General features: G+C 54.1%; 8 protein-coding genes across 8 annotated transcripts; 3 read left to right on the forward strand and 5 right to left on the reverse strand.

The window, feature by feature from the left end:
- Window positions 1-45: 45 nt before the first annotated feature.
- Window positions 46-4,039, reverse strand: GbpA. The gene is made up of 2 exons (XM_077805253.1): window positions 2,047-4,039; window positions 46-1,998 (listed from the first exon to the last, which is right to left on the reverse strand). The coding sequence occupies exons 1-2, from the start codon at window positions 3,329-3,331 to the stop codon at window positions 533-535; spliced, it is 2,751 nt and encodes a 916-aa protein (XP_077661381.1). The 5' UTR covers window positions 3,332-4,039; the 3' UTR covers window positions 46-532.
- A 731-nt stretch (window positions 4,040-4,770) lies between these two features.
- Window positions 4,771-5,271, reverse strand: AFUA_8G00790 (uncharacterized protein; the record flags this gene model as incomplete). Its single annotated transcript, XM_742033.2, has 2 exons — window positions 4,771-5,115; window positions 5,146-5,271. 2 exons carry the CDS (start codon window positions 5,269-5,271, stop codon window positions 4,771-4,773), a joined length of 471 nt encoding a protein of 156 aa, XP_747126.2.
- Window positions 5,272-6,194: 923 nt separating this feature from the next.
- Window positions 6,195-7,970, reverse strand: AFUA_8G00800 (putative amino acid transporter; the record flags this gene model as incomplete). Its single annotated transcript, XM_742032.1, has 4 exons — window positions 6,195-6,761; window positions 6,813-7,276; window positions 7,323-7,503; window positions 7,551-7,970. 4 exons carry the CDS (start codon window positions 7,968-7,970, stop codon window positions 6,195-6,197), a joined length of 1,632 nt encoding a protein of 543 aa, XP_747125.1.
- Window positions 7,971-8,090: 120 nt separating this feature from the next.
- Window positions 8,091-8,267, reverse strand: AFUA_8G00810 (uncharacterized protein; the record flags this gene model as incomplete). The annotated part of the gene is made up of 1 exon (XM_742031.1): window positions 8,091-8,267. The coding sequence occupies one exon, from the start codon at window positions 8,265-8,267 to the stop codon at window positions 8,091-8,093; it is 177 nt and encodes a 58-aa protein (XP_747124.1).
- Window positions 8,268-9,802: 1,535 nt separating this feature from the next.
- On the forward strand, window positions 9,803-11,589 carry AFUA_8G00820 (putative rhamnogalacturonase; the record flags this gene model as incomplete). Its single annotated transcript, XM_742030.1, has 3 exons — window positions 9,803-10,004; window positions 10,059-10,648; window positions 10,702-11,589. 3 exons carry the CDS (start codon window positions 9,803-9,805, stop codon window positions 11,587-11,589), a joined length of 1,680 nt encoding a protein of 559 aa, XP_747123.1.
- A 792-nt stretch (window positions 11,590-12,381) lies between these two features.
- AFUA_8G00830 (uncharacterized protein) lies at window positions 12,382-13,364 on the forward strand (the record flags this gene model as incomplete). Its single annotated transcript, XM_742029.1, has 2 exons — window positions 12,382-12,812; window positions 12,875-13,364. 2 exons carry the CDS (start codon window positions 12,382-12,384, stop codon window positions 13,362-13,364), a joined length of 921 nt encoding a protein of 306 aa, XP_747122.1.
- Window positions 13,365-13,497: 133 nt separating this feature from the next.
- On the forward strand, window positions 13,498-16,641 carry AFUA_8G00840 (putative amino acid permease). Its single transcript, XM_742028.2, has 4 exons — window positions 13,498-15,300; window positions 15,424-15,623; window positions 15,678-16,258; window positions 16,328-16,641. The coding sequence occupies exons 1-4, from the start codon at window positions 14,077-14,079 to the stop codon at window positions 16,543-16,545; spliced, it is 2,223 nt and encodes a 740-aa protein (XP_747121.2). The 5' UTR covers window positions 13,498-14,076; the 3' UTR covers window positions 16,546-16,641.
- A 204-nt stretch (window positions 16,642-16,845) lies between these two features.
- AFUA_8G00850 (dihydroorotase) lies at window positions 16,846-18,208 on the reverse strand (the record flags this gene model as incomplete). Its single annotated transcript, XM_742027.1, has 5 exons — window positions 16,846-17,206; window positions 17,261-17,402; window positions 17,460-17,732; window positions 17,783-17,876; window positions 18,074-18,208. 5 exons carry the CDS (start codon window positions 18,206-18,208, stop codon window positions 16,846-16,848), a joined length of 1,005 nt encoding a protein of 334 aa, XP_747120.1.
- Between the last annotated feature and the right edge of the window lie 20 nt (window positions 18,209-18,228).

Genomic DNA, 18,228 nt, shown 5'->3' on the forward strand with positions numbered 1-18,228 from the left:
GATGGTCCAGAAAAGGAAGAAAGAGACCGCAAGATGCAGATGATTCCTACCCCCGAGGATGAGGCGCTGACCTGGAGAGATCCAGGTTTAGCGCCGACACTGCTAGGACACAATCATATTGCAGATGTACGTCAGGTGAAAAGTAGTAGAATCAGCACCAAACCGTGAACTGACTGAAACAGGTTGGTCTAAACTGGAACGTGGAGGATAAAAATGAAGGAATAGCAATCTAGACTATGACATTTCATACACATTAAAAATCATCAAATGCAATCATCCAGGTCGTAGTACATCATCAATCAGTGTGCATCGCAGAACAAGACATGTAAATCGTGATACTCGTGAAAAACGAATGTTGGCCTCATGGAGGCGAGAGACATCATGACATGCATAAAAAACAGAGCTCCCCCTATGCAAAGTAATGAAGGACAGTCGGGTACATGACACATAACACATTAAACACATCATAACAACGTCACGTTAAAAAAAAAGTTGAAATTGAGAGAGATCGGGAGACCAAGCAAAGGTATCCCTAGACGGGAAACCTGACGGCGCTCCGAATGGAAGGGGAGGACCTCGGCTGCGAAAGGTTGCGTGGCAGCGATTTCACCTTAGGGTCCTGGTTGAAACGAAGGCGATCGCGCTTCAGATTATACATCTTGATCACGCATGCCATGGCTTGCTCCTCTGTCAACTGAGGAGCACATAGCGAGTCGCCGTCCAGCGGGACTGCGCGCAAAACAGACGACACCATCCACATGGCCAGGACGTCAATATCACGGGCATTGCTCCAGCAAGGGAACAACGAGAGCGTTTGCATGGCGCGTGTGAACTCGCGGTATGTTTCGGTCCGAGTGTCAGTGAGGAAAGGCCTCGAGCCAGGGATCTTTTCCTGTTGGAGGCGCTGGTCAAGCAGACGGAGGCACTCTCGAGGTGTAGGACTCTTGAAGACGACCTCTTCCTGGAACAGGCTGGAAAGGCGGGGCTGGTTGCACAACAACAGGTCCATTTCAGGGCCAGAGCCTGCGAGAATCACCACAGTGTCGCGAGAGTACTTGGGCATGAGGTAGACCAAATCGTTGATAGTCCGAGCAGCGGATTCGATCTCACTGAGCCGATGAGCATCTTCGATGAACAAAACACCCCCGCGTGCCCGTTCCAGCAGCGAGCGTGTTGGAGTCGATGGGTTGCAAGCATTCAGAGCTAGATCGGTGGCAGAGCATTCCATAAATTTGCCAGAGTCCAGCACACCCATGTCATAGTATAGGCGGCCGATCAGCCGTGCGAAGATTCTCCTGCCAATTCCGATGGCGCCTTTGAAGACCATCGCAAGGGGAACCCGCCGAGTGGGGTCAGTATTCAGCAACCACGCCGCTTTGAGGTCGTGCCGGTAGCGTTCCAGCAAAGTAATGAGGTCGTCCGAGACGAGGGTGTATTTCAACTCCTCGCGGAAATCCAACTTTGATCGGCAACTCGAAAGATCATCTTCGAAATTTTCAGGCACGAGAATCCGGGCGAGTTGTGACTGGGTACCTTCACCCTGTGACCGACTGCGTTCGTACGCAGAGTGAGCTGACCCGAGCAGGTGAGCAATTGCTCTGCCATTGTTGAAGTCCTTGCGCATGCGAGCGACTTCGAGAAGTTTAACAGCATTATCCAGCGCCTCAGAAGTAACATGAACTTCGTCGTCGTGCAGCTTCATTTCAAGGATTTGACGCAGCTGTGCTTTGGTGAAAGAATGGAACTGAACGATGTGATGCTGTCTGAAAAGCTTCAACAGGTCCTTTTCCTGAACCAACGGCTCAATGCTGCTGTTGGTTCCAACCAGGATTACACAGCGATCATGGCGAGGAATGAGCGACAGTTGAGAGATGAGAGTTTTCAGCCAAATCTGAGACGACTCATCAAGGTCTGACACGTCGACCAAAAGCACCTTGCCGATGGAGGAATCCAGGAGGTCTTTGACGTCAGGTCTCTGCGAGACACGCATCTCAACCACTACTGTTGTTAGTGCTGCGGTTTCAGTTTCAAATATTGACAACTCACCTTTGCCGCTGCTCAGCAGACCCACATCTGCCAACACCTGCCCATACAGCCTCGCCACCGTGGACTTGCCAGTCCCTGGTGGTCCAACGAAAATCCGGTTGACTCGAACGGAGAACGGTCTCTGATTTCGGGCTTCCCTCCAAAAGTTCTCCTCAATCGTGTCCAGCAGTTCACTGACTGATGCCTTGACCGCTTCCTGTCCAACAAGCTTCTGCAAGTCTGCCCAAGCGCGACTTTTGGCCAGAACATCGGCCGGCCGGAGGCCGACTATATCTTCCGGCGAGAAGAAAAATGTATCGACCTCTTCCAGGTTGTCCTCCTCTTGGGTCATATGCGATTGGAGTTGGCGAAGAGTGATGGTGTCCAGAAGACGTTGCACTGCGTGCACATTTCTCGGGCCGTTTCCGGCAGCCGCACGGGCAAGTCGCCGAGCGGCCATCTGCATGAAGGGACCGTCAAGGCCACCGGCCACCTCGAGCTTGCCGTTGTAACGCTCCCGTAGCGACTGAGCCAACATCGTGAGATAGTCATTAGAAGTAAAGTCGGCGAAGTGCAGAGTACAACAGATTGTTCTTTCAAGTCGGGGGTGAGACCGAACAAGACCCTCCATATGCGGAGGATGGCCGCTGAGGACAACGATGACACGTCCGGTCGTACGCTCCATCGCCTCGAAGAGAGCATTAAAGATCTCCTGAGTGCGAGTGGAGGAGGACGTTGCCAGCAGGTGAGCATCCTCGACGAGCAACACTCCAACAATCTGTGCCGAGGGGGATGCTGTATCAACCATGTCACTGATCAGATGCTTCAGCCCTTCGCATCCCTGCGCGGCCAGCGCGGCTCCAGAGATTTCTCGAAAGGTCAGCACGTCGGTGATGCCGGTCGAAAAGAGGACGTTGGCGTATACGCGGGCGACAGTACTTTTGCCCGTCCCTTCATTGCCCTCGAGGACAATGTTGTACCATTCCTGCCTTGGATCTTTCCCTTGTCTCTGACAAATGGTGATCCATGTTTGAATCTCATTTAAGCGACGTTTGATATTGTCCTGGCCAACCAGGCTCTGTAGCCAGTCCTCCGCATCACTCCGCGCGATCTCCCGACGAGCATGTAATTCTTCCTCGGGAGACGGTGTGTGAACCTTGACAGATGGCGGTCGGCTATTGGGTACAGTCTGCGTCGAGACCGACACCAACGCCGATGGCCGAGGTTTGCGGGGGGATAGGAAGGAGGAAAGGGAAAGAGGCCACGGAAACCGCGACGACATGGAGCGAAGGACGGTTAGGTCCATCTTTGGCCAGAGAAGGCTGCGTGCGATGGAGAGAAGAATGGAAGGAGGGCATGGAGGCAGGTCTAAATACCAGCCAGCATCAGGTGTGATGAAAATTCTGACCACACCAGTTTGGCCTTGTTTTCCAAAACCTTAGTCTGATATTGTGAAGCCCCATGGTCGCAAATTTTCACTGGGTCTTCATCTTTTGATTGAGCATTGTCTGCAGGCTGCCAATGAGCGCGCAGCGAAGGTGGGAGCTCCTCAGAGCTGCCCATCGCAAGCCGCCAGATAGACGGGACGCCGAGGTCACTGCAGAGAACGTGCACGCATCGCGTTGCAAACAACTTCCCGGACAGGTAAGAGAAAACAAAGCGACCAGCCAACTACGGCCAATGCGTCGATTAAGTCGATCATATCGTGACATGCTGCAAATGATGATTCGCGCCAGGCAGTTCACCGCCGTTTGTACCAGTGGGGGCCTTCGCTTCGCCTTGCGGGCCCAACAGCGGTCGGGTGAGGATTGCGTCGGTGGAGGTGGATCTTTATCTTCGTTGACAGCATAGCATCACTTGGACTTCGTTTCGAATGTCATTGTATCAGAAAACAATTATCCATGAGGTGACATCAACTGGTCGATTGAATGCCATGTCAGAAAGATGAAACAGGAGGGAGAGACGAAGGTTGAAACATGGTAAGGCTGGTCGTTGGCAAGTTGGCAGTGTCCAGCGCATCCATGGACCATGCCACTTTTTTCCCTTTGTGGCTGGCGAATGTAAACGGACCAAACTGATAAGCAGGTTTGTCGATTAGTTATCATTCAGGCACGTGATGCCACTTTCCCTTTGTGGCTGGCGAATGCAAACGGACCAAACTGATAAGCAGGTTTGTCGATTAGTTATCATCCAGGCACGTGATTATGCTAGGATTATGTTGGATTACTAATGCCACAGTCGGGCAGGACGGCAGTAAGGCATGAGGACCTTGCTGTGAACAACGCTTTGTGACCCTTGACTGCTGGCAATGAATCGAGAAGGAAGACAGTCTTCCTCAGGTCGAAATGGGGCAAGGTCTTGTTTCTACCATGTCGGGTTTATGTTGTGGGTGGTATTCTACGGATTCCTGTGGATATATATTTGAGCAGCATAGTTTCGTGGGATACAACATACTTTGTTGGACTAACTAAATGAAGCTCATATGCATTCATTTAGCTATTCCTGACCCTGGAAAAGACTTTATCAATGTTTGGAAAGGTAAAAATCTGCCGAGACGTCGCTATAGATGATTGAACCTCGACACCGTGACTAGGAATCTCCTCTGTCTGCAGGATACGGATACATTGCTCGTCCACGCGAGCCATACAATGTCCTGGTAACACAAAAGAAAATCCTGCAAGGGATTACGACTGTTCATTACCGTATACAGCCTTCTTGGGTGACAATCGGACGAAAACTTAAGATTCAATCTGTATGCCCTCCATTCACGCCATATCTCCACCCCAGATATCCGACAACACCAGCCAGATTCCCAAGTGCAGCTCCCCCAACCAGATGCTTCCACACTTCCAGTCGCAGCGCATTCCTCCTCATGATCACAGCTGTCATTCCGATTCCGGCCGTCATCCCTATTGAAGACCAAGTATCGACCTCCACCTGCCCCTTATTCTCGAGCAACCTCCAGGCCCGATCCTGCCACTCGATTCTTTCCTTGCCTGCCATGCGAATAGGGAGCACGATTGTCATGGCGCACGAGCCGAGGAAGGCAGCGGATCCGGTCGAGCGCGTGATGATGCTGGCCACCGAGAGGTAGGGGTTCCTGGAGCGCAAGGCTCATACAATTCCAACGGCTACTCCGAGCACGGAGCCCGCTTGGAAACCACGGTCGAAGACATGGGTGGTGAGAATGAGGTGCGCATATGGCTGATCTTCCGCGTGAGGAGGGTGCCACTGGGCGGATACCATGGTTAGTCCGACTTGATCGAGGAATGAGCAAGTTGGATCATTCGCTGAGTGTCTCTATATGATTGTTCTGCATGTTGACATCGTCCCATATGAGGAAGGGTGTCAGAAGCCACGGATTCCTTCGGAATGTACGGAGTAGAAAGCTAGTAACACGTAGTAGCGGGTGGTGGCTTGCCAATATCCGCTCAATAATTGGCAGATACTACGCACTAATAGGAGCTTTGACTCCTCCTATCCCATTAGCCAATCAGAAGAGCATATCTTATATTAGTGCTGACAGTTAATCTTTCCAGACTGAAGCCTTGCTGACTGGTTGACTGCTTTGTTCGGATGTGCTTGAGACCTTGCGGTTCACAGGACACGGGAGACAATAGGATCAGTGATAATCGCAGAGAAATGAAATGGCAGTTCCATTGTTTACTGTAAATATTCATCACACTCCATCAGACATGTTCCTGCTCAGAGACTGGGTCTTTCCTGTGGCGCTGATTCGCCTCCTCAAATTGATTAAATACATATGTGGAAAGCTTGCGCAACTGGTGTCTTCTCCCTGTAACCTTCACCTAGTCGTGCACGGGACATACCGACCACGTCCTCCTCTTCCTCAGAGTTGCTGTTCTCGGTACGCTGGAGAGAAGAATGGTTGATTCCATGAAGCAGTCGACATGTTGACATGGGATGAGTTCTGCAGGAGGTTCAAAGTCGATACTTAGCTATAGCCATCGATGCCATACACCACCAATCTACTTTGATACGGAATCCTCAGGCTAATATGCACTGATCACCTCCACAGTCCAACTCGCAGGGGCCTCATCCGATGGAGCTCGTTCATTATCGTAGTGAAAATCATGATATGTCATAGGTGAGACCGGAGACTATACAATCGCCTACCTACTTTATGCAAGCTGCAAGGCATATTCCAACTAGTTGAAGACAAAACCAATCCCCTTAGCCAAATACTTCTTCACCCCTGCCTTCTCAGCCTTGGCTTCCTCATCCCGGGGATCGACATAGAACCGACGGAACTGATCCAGATCAATGCTTCTCGCGTCATTCAGGAGCGGCCCCTTGTAATAAATCATAGATCCAATGTAGATGACAATAATCGCCACCACACTGACATAGTTCGCGAAGAAGCCCTTCGCCGTCGGCTTCCCATCAAGAGGCCACACACTGAGATAGAACTCGACGACAATGAGCAGCACACACCAGAAGAGACCCCAGATGGCGCCGACGGGGTACGTCCAGGATTTCCACGGCAGCTCCGACGGCGACCGGCCCTGGACCTTCCAGGCGTACCGCATGCGGAGATGCGACAGGCAGATCATGCCCCAGCCGAAGAGGGTAAGGAGGGAAGTGAGATTGGAGAACCAGGTGAAGACCTCGGCGCCGCTGTTGCTCACGTTTAGATAGGCCAGTCCACCGCCGATGACCAGGGTGAGGACCAGACCGGCGACGGGACGGCCGACTTTGTCTGCTTTGCCGAAGAACTGTGACGAGTTTAGCTAGGACCCGGGAGACGCAGGGGTGGAACAAGTAACCTTTGGTGCCATTTTCAGATGCGCGAGACCCATTAGTGTGCGAGAGCCGGCATACACCTGGATACTTCCGGTCGAGACCACGGAAATGAAAACGACCGCGTTCATGATGTGCGCCAGTGGGGCGAGTCCCGCGTTCCGGTAGGCAATGACGAAGGGAGAGGCATTGGTACCGGATGCACCGAACAGGTCTGGGTCCTTGGGGTCGACGGTGATGGTGACCATTAACGAACCCAAGATGTAGAAGAGCGAGAGACGCAGCCAGATCGAGCCGACGGCGCGAGGCACCGACTTGCGAGGGTTGTTAGTCTCGGCTGCCACCAGGGCCGTGTTTTCGGATCCCGACATGGCGAAAATGCAGGTCGGCATGACGGAGAGAAAGCCCTTGAAGCCATGGGTGAACGGTTCGGCGTTCCAGTAGCGGAAGCCGATAGGGCCTTCACCAGGGGCGCCTCCAGCAGAGACAACTATTTGGATCAGCGACGTTCACACCAAGGGACCGATGATGCATACCGATCAAAGAGATAATGACGATTATGATCCAGGAGAACTTGATCGACGAGGCAGCGACCTCGACTTCGCCGAAGAACTTGACAGCCCAGACGTTGATCAAGATGATGACGACCCAGAAGATACTGATCCACGCCGCCGTCGGCACTTTGTCGGTCCAAAAATTGAGCACGGTGACCACACCCTATACCAGTCAGATCGAACCCTATCACAGACCGGGGGACGACGAACCTGCAGTTCATTGGCCAAGGTGATGAAGAACTGAAACCAGTAGCTCCACCCCAGTGTGAACCCAGCCGGCTCGCTGATAAAGATGGACGACCACTGCACAAAGGCCGAAGGAAGCGGATAGACAACAGCCATCTCCCCGATGGAGTGCGAGACGGCCCAGATCATCGTCCCACTGAGGAGGTATCCGATGAAGATGGCGGCAGGCCCACCGTTGACCAGCGAGGTACCGCTTCCCAGCCATAATCCCATCCCAATCGACGAGCCCAGCGCAATCATGGTGAGGTGGCGCGTGCTCAAGGAGCGGTGGAGGTCGGTGTCGGCTCCATAATCGTGGTCGACATCGATAGTCGAATGGATGTCTCCTTTCTTATCCGGGGGGCCATTCGAATTACTCGGAGCCTCGTACGTGGGGGACTCCATGGTGATGTAGGAAGGTTAAAAGACACAAAGTGATAGAATAAGGAAGACTCGCAGCGACCAGCGGAGAGGACAAGGACAATCGGGGCAACCAAGTAATATAATAAAGACAGCCGACTGAGGCTACAGACTCTCTCTCTCGCACACACCACCACCGCAATATAAACCGATGCCGTGTCTGCCAATAAAATGGCTGAAAGGCTTAGCTTGCGATAAGCCCTTTGGTCTGACCGTGCTAGCGTGCTGGTTATCATCGAGGCTGGATAGATAACCCTCGCCCGTCTGCCACTCAGCATGCATGCACGTAACCGGAGAACACGGGATGCCGTCGTATCGCTTATCAAGTCAGTCTTCGATCAGACGCTCATCCTGAAATAGGGCTCTGTGGCTGCTGGGAATGTAACGTTGGCTGATCCTCCAGCTGGATTCTCACCGTACGAGAACCCAACGAATGCGACCAGATACGAAGAGTAGTTGTTCTGGGGTTGTGCGCTTGGGTAATATCTCGATCTGACTGCTCATATGATTTGCATCATGCCTCAGAGCGTCTCACCTAAGAGATGAAGCCTCGACTTGAAATAAAACGGGGCTGAATGGGACAAGATGGGGAGAATTCTCCGAGCTGACTACCAGGGACAATGCGGAGTGTGTTGTCCATACGGATCGTCGTATCTCGAGTACAATATATCTAGATGTACTCTGTACTTCTTAGACCTACAATTCCAGTTCTGGATGTCCGATTTCAAATGCGTATGCATCTTGAGGTGAAACATTCACGGCCCAGATGGAATGGACAGAGTGAGACAGGCTGAACGCAATCTCGGCCACTCCGCTTTAGTTTGAGCGGGAAATCCGAATTCAATCGATCTGGAACAGGAGATCGAGGCCGGACGAGACGGATGGGGAAAAGGAATGGAATGCACGTGTACTTGACCACACTGGGGGGGGGGGGTTGATCGACAATCCTTCGAGTTATTGGCTCTTCTGGAATCCTCAAGAAGCAAGGTTGAGCCTAAGTGAGTGCCCCTGGAATGCAGAGTCTTATTACTGGTAGGGTAAATGTCCAGGCGTCCTGTTCTCCCTCTTGGTAGATTTATCTATCCCCTGTCGTTGGGTCTTCCTGTCTGACGCGTAACACGGGGTCATATCATTAACTGGATGATGAGCATCTGACCGATAATTGATATTATTGGTATATAATTGGAGACTTAGTCTGCAATAGCATTATGAATCCGATGTCAACCTGTGGAAACTCTGATGGAGAATCAATGCTTATTCGAAATAACCTTAGGCGATGGGCCGCTTTCGCTACTATTCACAGCATTTCTCGTATAAGTCGAGCCTTGGGGAGATGAACACGTCAGCAATACGAGTCTACGGGATGCATATTCACAGGGGCTTATGTATAGGGACTTTGTATTATTCTGCAGAGTTTATGCAGAATTATGTGATGTGCTTGCTTGCTATGAATAGAACCCTCCGAAATGACTGCTTCGGTTTCAGTGGACTCGGGATAAGTGCATCCTCTTGGGCGAACGACGCTCTCAAATACCCCGAGCTCCCCTTCTTGGATCCCTTCTGCTTAATAATGCCTCTCCTCAAGCCTAACGAGAAGAAAAGTCCGGGGAAATGGGCAAATAATTCCACCATTGGCATACATCCATGGTCCAGCATCAACACCTCGGTCTCCACCCCCCGCAGTTCGTGCTAATCTTCCCCCGAGATTGACTTGGCATCCTCCAAAACATGGGGAAATTATCTGGGGTACAAATACTGGTGGGAGTGGTGCTCTCCCTGGCCGGATTATCCTTGCATCCTCGAAGGAATCGGTCAGCATGCGACTCTCGTCCCTTGTGAGTCTGGCATTGGCGGCTGGCGTGCACGCCAAAGGGCCCTTTCTGCAAAAGGTCGACGATACCACGTACATCATTGGAAACGATCTGTGGAATGTCACCATTGGGCGGCAGTACGGTGTGAAGCTCTATTACAAAGGCAAGGATTTGGTAGGGGATGCCGTGGGCCACTATGTCAGCTACAGTGAGTGATGCTCCGTCACTTGATGAGACCCGGTACCAACCCAGCGATGACTAGATGGCGCGCAATCCGACCTGAACTGGACCTCGGCGGAAATCTATCGCAGAGGAAAAACAAACGGACAAGACTTCCTCGATATCCAATTCACCGCCAAAGAGGGCGACTTCCACTGGGTCATCTTCGAGGACCTCGTCGGCGCGTACCAGTACTTTGTGAATCATGCCCTCCCCACGCTGGGCGAGTTCCGGACACTGTGGCGCTTGGACAATACGAGCTTTCCCAACGGACGGACCAACATCAAGGACGGCGCGCTTCCCACACTGGCGGAGATTGCCAGCGGCACCAAGGTGCAGGACGAGACGTGGCAGCTGGCGGACGGATCCTACATTACCAAGTACGACTGGACCGCGTGGATCCGCGACCAGGATTACTACGGCGTGTATGGCGAGGAGTTCGGCTCGTGGTACATCAATCCGGGCAAGGACTACTACAACGGGAACCATCTGAAGCAGGAACTGATGGTGCACCGCGAGAGCTCGACCGGGGATGCAGTGCAGCTGAACATGATCCATGGCACCCACTTTATGGTCTCGTCCAACGATGTCTTTCCCGACGGGAAGGTCTGGGGCCCATGGCTGTGGTACTTGGTATGTTTTTGTCACCCCGTGTATCCGACGATCCACTGACAAGGCCAAAAAAGAACGACGGATCCAAAACCGACGCAGCCGCCCGTGCGGCCGCCGAGTTCAAAGCATGGCCCTACAAATGGTTCGAGGATGAAGCGTACCAGTCTCGCGGCTCCGTTTCCGGACGGCTCGTCCTCTCCGACGGCCGACCAGCCGCCGGCGCATCGGTCTTCCTGGGCGACAACCACCCGGACAAGACGGCGCTGGACATGGGCACCACCTACTACTACACGGGCCAGACCGACGACAAGGGCTGGTTCAAATTTGAGGACGTGCGCACCGGCGCCTACGGGCTGCAGGCATGGTCGAACGGCGGGCAGCTCGCCGACGTGGCCACCTCCTTCCTGCAGAACGACGTGACGGTGCGCAAGTCGCACACAGCCAAGCTGGGCACGCTGCGATGGGAGGTCCCTTCGCGCACGCGAATCTTCCAGGTCGGCGACTTTGACCGCAAGTCGCTGGGCTTCCGGTACGGCGGCGCTCCGTACGAGCACGCGCTGGTCGCCCAATGCCCGGCGAATCTGACCTACACCGTTGGCCAGAGCACGACTGCGGACTGGTGCTTCGGACAGGCGGCGTTGGGAACATGGTCGATCCGATTCCAGGCGGCCAAGAGCTCGGCTGCGCTCCTCACGGTCTCGCTGGCCGGCTACTCGTCGGGAACCACCTCGACGATTCTCCTGAATGGCGATGCAGCCAGTCCGATCGGAAATCTGACCACTCTCCCGAACGACCCCTGTCTGTACCGGTCGGCGACGACCGCTGGCGAGTGGCGGTTGTTCCAGTTTGAAATTCCCCAGGGGAAGCTGCAGCCTGGATGGAACTCGATTGACTTTGCCGTGGGCAAGGCCAGCAGGTGGCATGGCTTCATGTGGGATAGTATCATCCTGGAGTATTTGTAGACAAGAGTCATCGCATGTACATATTTACCAACTGGGCCATCCCCCTTTCTCGTGCATCGTTTGAGTGGCGTAGAATTGGCTTCTATCTTGGCAACAGACGAGCCAAGCTCCTTTAGTCCTTTTAGAGGGATAAGATCCATGAGCCAAGAGACCTCGATGGAGCATCCGAGGCCGCATGTGCAACAAGACCACGAATCATGCATGCTTCGACGGACAAACAGGAACTGTGCAGCTCAACCAAAAGGGCCAATGCACGAGGACAGCTCGAATGAGACTTGACAGGCTATGGAAAACCGAGTCCTCTGTATGGAAACATTCAACGCTAGACCCACTAGACCCTGACTCGTAGGTTTAATGAGAGCTCTTGGCGACTCATCCAAGCTCCACGCATCATTGGGCTCGATGATCTGCTGTTGATCCTGCTGTTGCCCGGTTGTTAGATACGGAGATTCCCCAAGTGGGAGGCCTCTACTAGGCTTATGCATTCTATCTCACTATAAGTCTATGTAAATGCAACATGACCCTCTTACGACAACCGGATGGGCTGATTGAATGGCCTAATCGCTCAATGTCCATCACTAAGAAAAGCCACCAGTTCATGCCGAGCCAGTAGACTGTGCTCTAGCTCGTCCCTCGCAGTTGACAGAATGTAACCTGAGCTCGCCATAAGTACGCGCAGTGCCCCTGGTTTCGTCCCCAGCCTGGCGTCGTCGGTACGGGCGCTGGTTTTTGCAGTCACTGTCCTTCAGTTCAACCAAGTCACTCTTTCAGTTCCCTGTCGTCGTCTTTGAAATGCCTTCTTTCCTTCTACTCCTTCTGGCGATTGGCGTTGTGCCTGTGTGGAGTTTCAGCCTGGATACCCCCACCAAGTACTGGAACTACACCACGGCCAGCCTGTCCAGCACCACGTCGCCAGAATGCAAAGCCGCCTACAGCGCCCACATCGACTGCGACGACTTTCTGCTCGCCCTGGCCGTGTCCAAGGAAGACCGATGGTGGCTGCAGGACTTCGACTCGGCGGTTTTTGACCGCACCTGCACGGCCACCTGCCAGTCGTCGTTGTCGGCTTACGTTGCGAACGTCGAACAGACCTGCAACAAGGCCCGCGACGCAGCATGCAAGACCAATGGCCCGGAGAATCTTGGGGACCCGGTGCTTGTGCCAGTGGTGACGCTGGGCCATATCCTGCAATATGTCCTGATGCGGTCCTGCGCGAAAGATGAGTAGGTAGCTGATGTTCCACCAACGGGACTGGACTGGGACTGACATGCACTGCGTTGCATAGCGACGGATCATACTGCTATATCGGCCAGAGCAACTTGTACTATGACAACGGCGAGTGCGACTGGACGTGCGCGCTGGCCTATTTCTGGGTCTGTCACGAATATCCATATGACAACTACCAGTTTGGCATTCATCTGCCGGGCATGGAGGGTCAGCGCACCGAGTTGATTCCCAGCAGCGTGCTCCTGGACGATTCGCAGAACTCGACGTATGGCTGGGCGACGGTCGAGCAGTGCGGATGGACCACGAATGATTCATTGCCATTGTACAATCCCGGCATGTCGAAGAGAGTAGTTGAAGAACAGTCGACCACGAACACTCTCGCAGCCTCGACAGCCACCTCGACAGCCACCTCGACGGCGACATCGACTGCGACGACCCCTGCTGCTTCGAGTACGGTCACCGCTGATTCGGGAACGGGGTCAATCCGGATGCATCTCGACACGGGGATGGCAGTGTGGATTCTTGCTTTTGGGATAGTGGTCCTGTAATGGAACGCTGGTAGTCAAAGATCTGGTGCTAAATCCTGTGGGAAGAGAGGAACCGATCCTCTACTCCGTACGGAGTATACCTGCTCCTTAATCATCAATATACCTGTTCCTTGATCATTACTATAACGTGTAACTCCAGCACTCTCCAGCACTCTCCAGCACTTGGCCCCCCTGAAATTCACCAATCAAACGACCGTCTCAGCCTCGGCTATCCATGGGATATGGATATTAGATTCAAACTGCCCACTGCGCTGGTTGATGATTGGTCTCTTATGTCTGGTTCTGTGCTGCAATCTGATTGGCTCGATACGATCGGAAATCAGCAGAGTTTTCCATGCGCCATTAAATCATTGACCTTGTCCCTGTCCCTGTCCCTGTCCTTGTCCTCTACGAGACACTTTCACGACCCAAGGCCTGGGCTGAGTCTCGCCTCCTGGTTTGATCCCGCGAGTAGTCGTACGGTGGTCGATAGCTGTCGGTAACTCGGTTCATGATGCCTCCAGACCCAGACTAATAAAACACCCGGGTCAACTCTATTCCCAAAGAGGCAAAATCGTCCAGGCACTCCTCTCCCGTATGACATGGCTTGACAGTTGGATGATGTCTCGAAGGTTATTATTCCGGAGTACTCAAATCTTTCCTTGAAGAGGTAATCCTATTCCTATCTCGCGACTCACTAGTCCAGCCGGCCGGCCGACCCTCAAACAAGTGCATGCGACCCATGCATGCAGCAATTCGGATATCTCCAGACCGGACTGCCACGGTGGATCTCCAAGCCTCCGTCTGGTGGACCTCGAGCCATGCACGCAGCAAATGGCCGCGAGGCAATTCAACAAGTCTGTTCCACCGTCGTCATACGTTCCGTGTGTGGCCATGTCTGCTCCAATCATCCGCGTCGGTCCTCGTGGCTCGCTGCGTCCCAGTCCCTCAGCCAAAACCTTGCTTTGGTCGAATCATGCCCCGCTGTATCCTTGGTATACTCTTAGACGTTAATTGTTCTCTTTTGGTTCGACTGCGCCTGTTTCTCACGTGGGCAGAGTCTAAATCTTTCTGTTTTGGGCGTCCTCAAAATTTTTCAGTCTCTCATTTAATAACCGTCAGCATCGCCCTCGGTGTCCGTCGCAGTTCTCCACGATACTCCCACTCAAAAAGGCCCAACGCAGCCAACGCAGTCCAGTCAACGCAGTCTCTTCCCAACCCGGCCCGTTGTAGAGGAGTATGCTTTTCTGACGCATCCATCTTTTGTGTCCCACGTCCTCCCTTCCCATCGGCCGACCCTACCTATCTCCTTCTTCCCCCACGCGACAAAGCCCCGGAACCCCTCCGTCCGCCACCAGTCCCTCCTCTCCACAACCCATCACCAGCAGCGCCCGCCATCATGGAGACTGGCACCGACAAAGGCTCGGCGGACGCCATCCTCGAGCATCTAGGCTATACTCCCGAACTGTCCCGCAACCGGTCCGTCCTGCAGGTCGCCTTTATGTGCTTTATCCTCTCCTCCGTCCCCTACGGTCTGGCTACCACCTTCTTCTACCCACTCGCCGCCGGAGGCCCGTCCACCATCGTCTGGGGCTGGATTATCGTCTCCCTCGTTATCCTGTGTGTAGCCATCTCGCTGGCCGAGATCACCTCCGTCTATCCCACTGCCGGTGGCGTCTACTACCAGACCTTTGCCCTATCGCCCCCCTGGTGCCGTCGCGCCGCCGCCTGGATCTGTGGATGGGCCTATGTCCTCGGCAATATCACCATTACCCTGGCTGTAAACTTTGGGACCACCCTGTTCTTTGTCGCCTGTCTCAATGTCTTCGAATCCGAGCCCGGTGTCGGGATTGTAGATGACATGCAGACCTACCAGATCTACCTCATCTTCCTCGCCATCACCCTGTTGACCCATGCGATCTCGTCCCTAGGCAACAAATGGCTCCCCAGTCTGGAGGTATGTTTCTTTTCTTTTCTTTTCTTTTTTTTTTTTATTTATTTTCCAATGTTTTCCCTCCGTTGCGACCCGTGTGTCTTGGCTCCCAATGCGACTTCTCATGCGTTTCGTCTCCCCATATAGATTTCAGCCATCTTCTTGACCCTCATCGGCCTGATTGCCCTGATCATCTCCGTCCTTGTGGTCGCCAAACATGGTCGACACTCTGGTAAGTGGGTCTTCGCCGACTTTGAGCCCCAGTCGGGCTGGCCGGCCGGCTGGTCTTTCTGTATCGGTCTGTTGCAGGCCGCATACGCCACCTCGGCGACTGGCATGATCATCTCGTGAGCAATCCCGTTTCGCCCTTTTGCATGATCGGTCCATTAAGATTTTGATAGGATGTGCGAGGAAGTCCGGGAGCCTGCCATTCAGGTGCCCAAAGCCATGGTGGGCACCATCGTGCTCAACTTCGTGGCCGGCTTGGGCTTCTTGCTGCCGCTGACCTTTGTCCTGCCCGATATCACGATGCTGGTGAACCTGGCCTCGGGGCAGCCCACCCCCGTGATCCTGAAAGATGCGCTGGGCAGCTCGACCGGAGCCTTCCTGCTGCTTCTCCCTCTGCTCATTCTCGGCGTCATCTGCGGCGTGGGATGTGTGACGGCCGCCTCCCGCTGCACCTGGGCGTTTGCGCGCGACGGCGGTATCCCCGGCTCCAAGTGGTGGAAGACCGTCAACGCGACGCTGGACATTCCCCTCAACGCCATGATGCTGGGCATGACGGTGGAGATTGCCCTCGGTGCCATCTACTTTGGCTCCACGGCCGCGTTCAACGCCTTCTCCGGTGTCGGTGTGATTTTCCTGACCCTCAGCTACGCGTGCCCCATCGCGGTCTCGTTCTTCTTCCGTCGTCGCTCGGAGATCGCCAACGCCAGATTCAACCTGGGGATCATCGGCAGTATCTGCAACGTGGTTGCTCTGGGTAAGTCTCCGCCCCGCTCGCCCACTCCGCAACTCACTCCTCCTGGGCAACCTACTGACGGGTCTACAGCATGGAGTCTTCTGGCCATCCCTCTGTTCTGTATGCCGACGTACAAGGTCGTCACCCTGGAGACCATGAACTACGCCTGTGTCGTCTTCGTCGGGTTCACGACCATCGCCGGACTCTGGTACTTGGTCTGGGGCTACCGCAACTACGACGGTCCCCCCAAGGAGGGTATCGATGGAGTGGAGGCCGATTTCCCCGATCTGCCCGCCAAGTCTGGGTAAGTTGTGATACAATTGTATTTTATTAGTGTATATACTGCCGTCCGCCGTGTATAGCACACCTCTGCTCAAATTCACATCTACATAACGCAGTTGAAATCTGTTCCGCAACTCTGACAGTGGTTATTAGCAGCTCAGAGCCCATCGTCCCGGGGAAAGACACCCCGCCCGCGGCGCCTTTTGTAACGGTTGTAGCTGATGATTGATATAAGTTCAACGCCAAGATGTATATAGTAGTCACTTGTAGTTAGCTACTCTCTCTCCTTTCACCAGAATATCCTGTATTTCATTGGATAGAATCAACTACGAGGTCTTCCACGTCAAGCTAAACACCTTCTCTCCGCCCCGAGACAAGGCCACCTCCACACTCCCATCCTCACTCTTCACACTCTCCGGGATAACCTCCCCCTTCCGCTCCAGCACAATCCTCTCCGTCGCCTCCGGCAACTTGTAGAACCGACGTCCATACCCACTGAGAAAATTCGCCAGCTTCTCCGGGGTAATATCCTCGTTGGCGATGACGCCGCGTTCCACGCCCTCCTCGAGCGCCAGAAGCACATACTGCACGACACAGGGCTGCGTAAACACACCCGCCGGCGGTTTGGCTGTGCCCTCTGCGCCGCCTTGCTTTGCGAGACGCGGGTGGGGGGCGCTGTCGCTTCCACTAGATGGTATTAGCAACGCATTGGAGGAGGGGATAGAATGTGCATGAGCCTACAAGAAGAATTTGGGATCGCCGCTGCAGACCGCGCGGAGAAGCGCATCGCGGTCCTTGGATGTCTTGGGGAGAGGCTTGCAGAAGGCGAGCGGGTTCTCGCAGCTGTGGTGGGTAAGGTAGAGGTGGTGCGCGGTGATGGTCGCTACTCAGTTCGTTAGCCCGCAACGCATATAACAAAGGCAAGGGTAAGCAAGCGTACCGGCAACCGTCGAGGAGCAGGAGCGGACAGCCTCCAGCGCCGCCTCGGTGCTGCAATGCTCGAGGATAATCCGCAGCTTGGGGAACTTCTCATTGAGCATCGTGAGCGTGGGAAGGAACTTTTCCTCGGCGTTCATGTCGGTGATGCCCGAGCCGGGCGAGCCGGGGACCTCGCCGTGGAGGTTGAGCACCATGTCGTGCTTTTCCATCTCCGCGAAGACGGGGAAGAATTCGTCATAGTCGCGGACGCCGGCCGCGGAGTTGGTCGTCACGCCTGGCACTCGTCAACAAGCCACCCTGAGAAAGAGGAGTGGCCGTCCCTACCCTGGGGATACACCTTGACACCGGTGATACCAGCTGCAGCTGCTTCCCTGATAGTCTCGGGGGTCACGGATTGGTAAGGGACCAAGTCAGCAGGCTATTCTCGGCAAGCACGACGAGAGACATATATTCAAATACAGTGACATGAGATAGTTCACATTCGGCTCAATGGCCTGCAACTGGGCCTTGTACTCCAGCGCCTGGGCAACACTCGTGACGGGGGGGACCAGGTTGGGCTGGTCGCGTCAGCGTCGGTATCAGCGTCAGCGTCAGCAGTTGACCAGCAGCACTAACCATGACAAAAACGGTATCGACGCCTCCGTTGCGAATCTGCGGCACAACCAATTCCATCATCTTGCCTTGACGAAGGTGGACGTGCATGTCGGCCGCCGCCGGCAGCTCCAGCCGGGTTGTCTCTTTCAGGATCATTTCTGCGGAGGACGTCGGGA

The sequence above is a fragment of the Aspergillus fumigatus genome, chromosome 8 (genome assembly GCF_000002655.1).
Source record: "Aspergillus fumigatus Af293 chromosome 8, whole genome shotgun sequence".
Classification (NCBI taxonomy): Eukaryota; Fungi; Ascomycota; class Eurotiomycetes; order Eurotiales; family Aspergillaceae; genus Aspergillus; species Aspergillus fumigatus.

What these genes read in the sequence shown, in the direction of transcription:
- AFUA_8G00840 (XM_742028.2), top strand. Translation starts at nt 14,077, where the DNA reads ATGCGACCCATGCATGCAGCAATTCGGATATCTCCAGACCGGACTGCC. An exon ending in AATGGCTCCCCAGTCTGGAG is followed by an intron (nt 15,301 to 15,423) that starts GTATGTTTCTTT and finishes CTCCCCATATAG; the next exon opens with ATTTCAGCCATCTTCTTGAC. An exon ending in GCGACTGGCATGATCATCTC is followed by an intron (nt 15,624 to 15,677) that starts GTGAGCAATCCC and finishes AGATTTTGATAG; the next exon opens with GATGTGCGAGGAAGTCCGGG.
- GbpA (XM_077805253.1), bottom strand. Translation starts at nt 3,331, where the DNA reads ATGGACCTAACCGTCCTTCGCTCCATGTCGTCGCGGTTTCCGTGGCCT. An exon ending in TCTGCTGAGCAGCGGCAAAG is followed by an intron (nt 1,999 to 2,046) that starts GTGAGTTGTCAA and finishes TAACAACAGTAG; the next exon opens with TGGTTGAGATGCGTGTCTCG.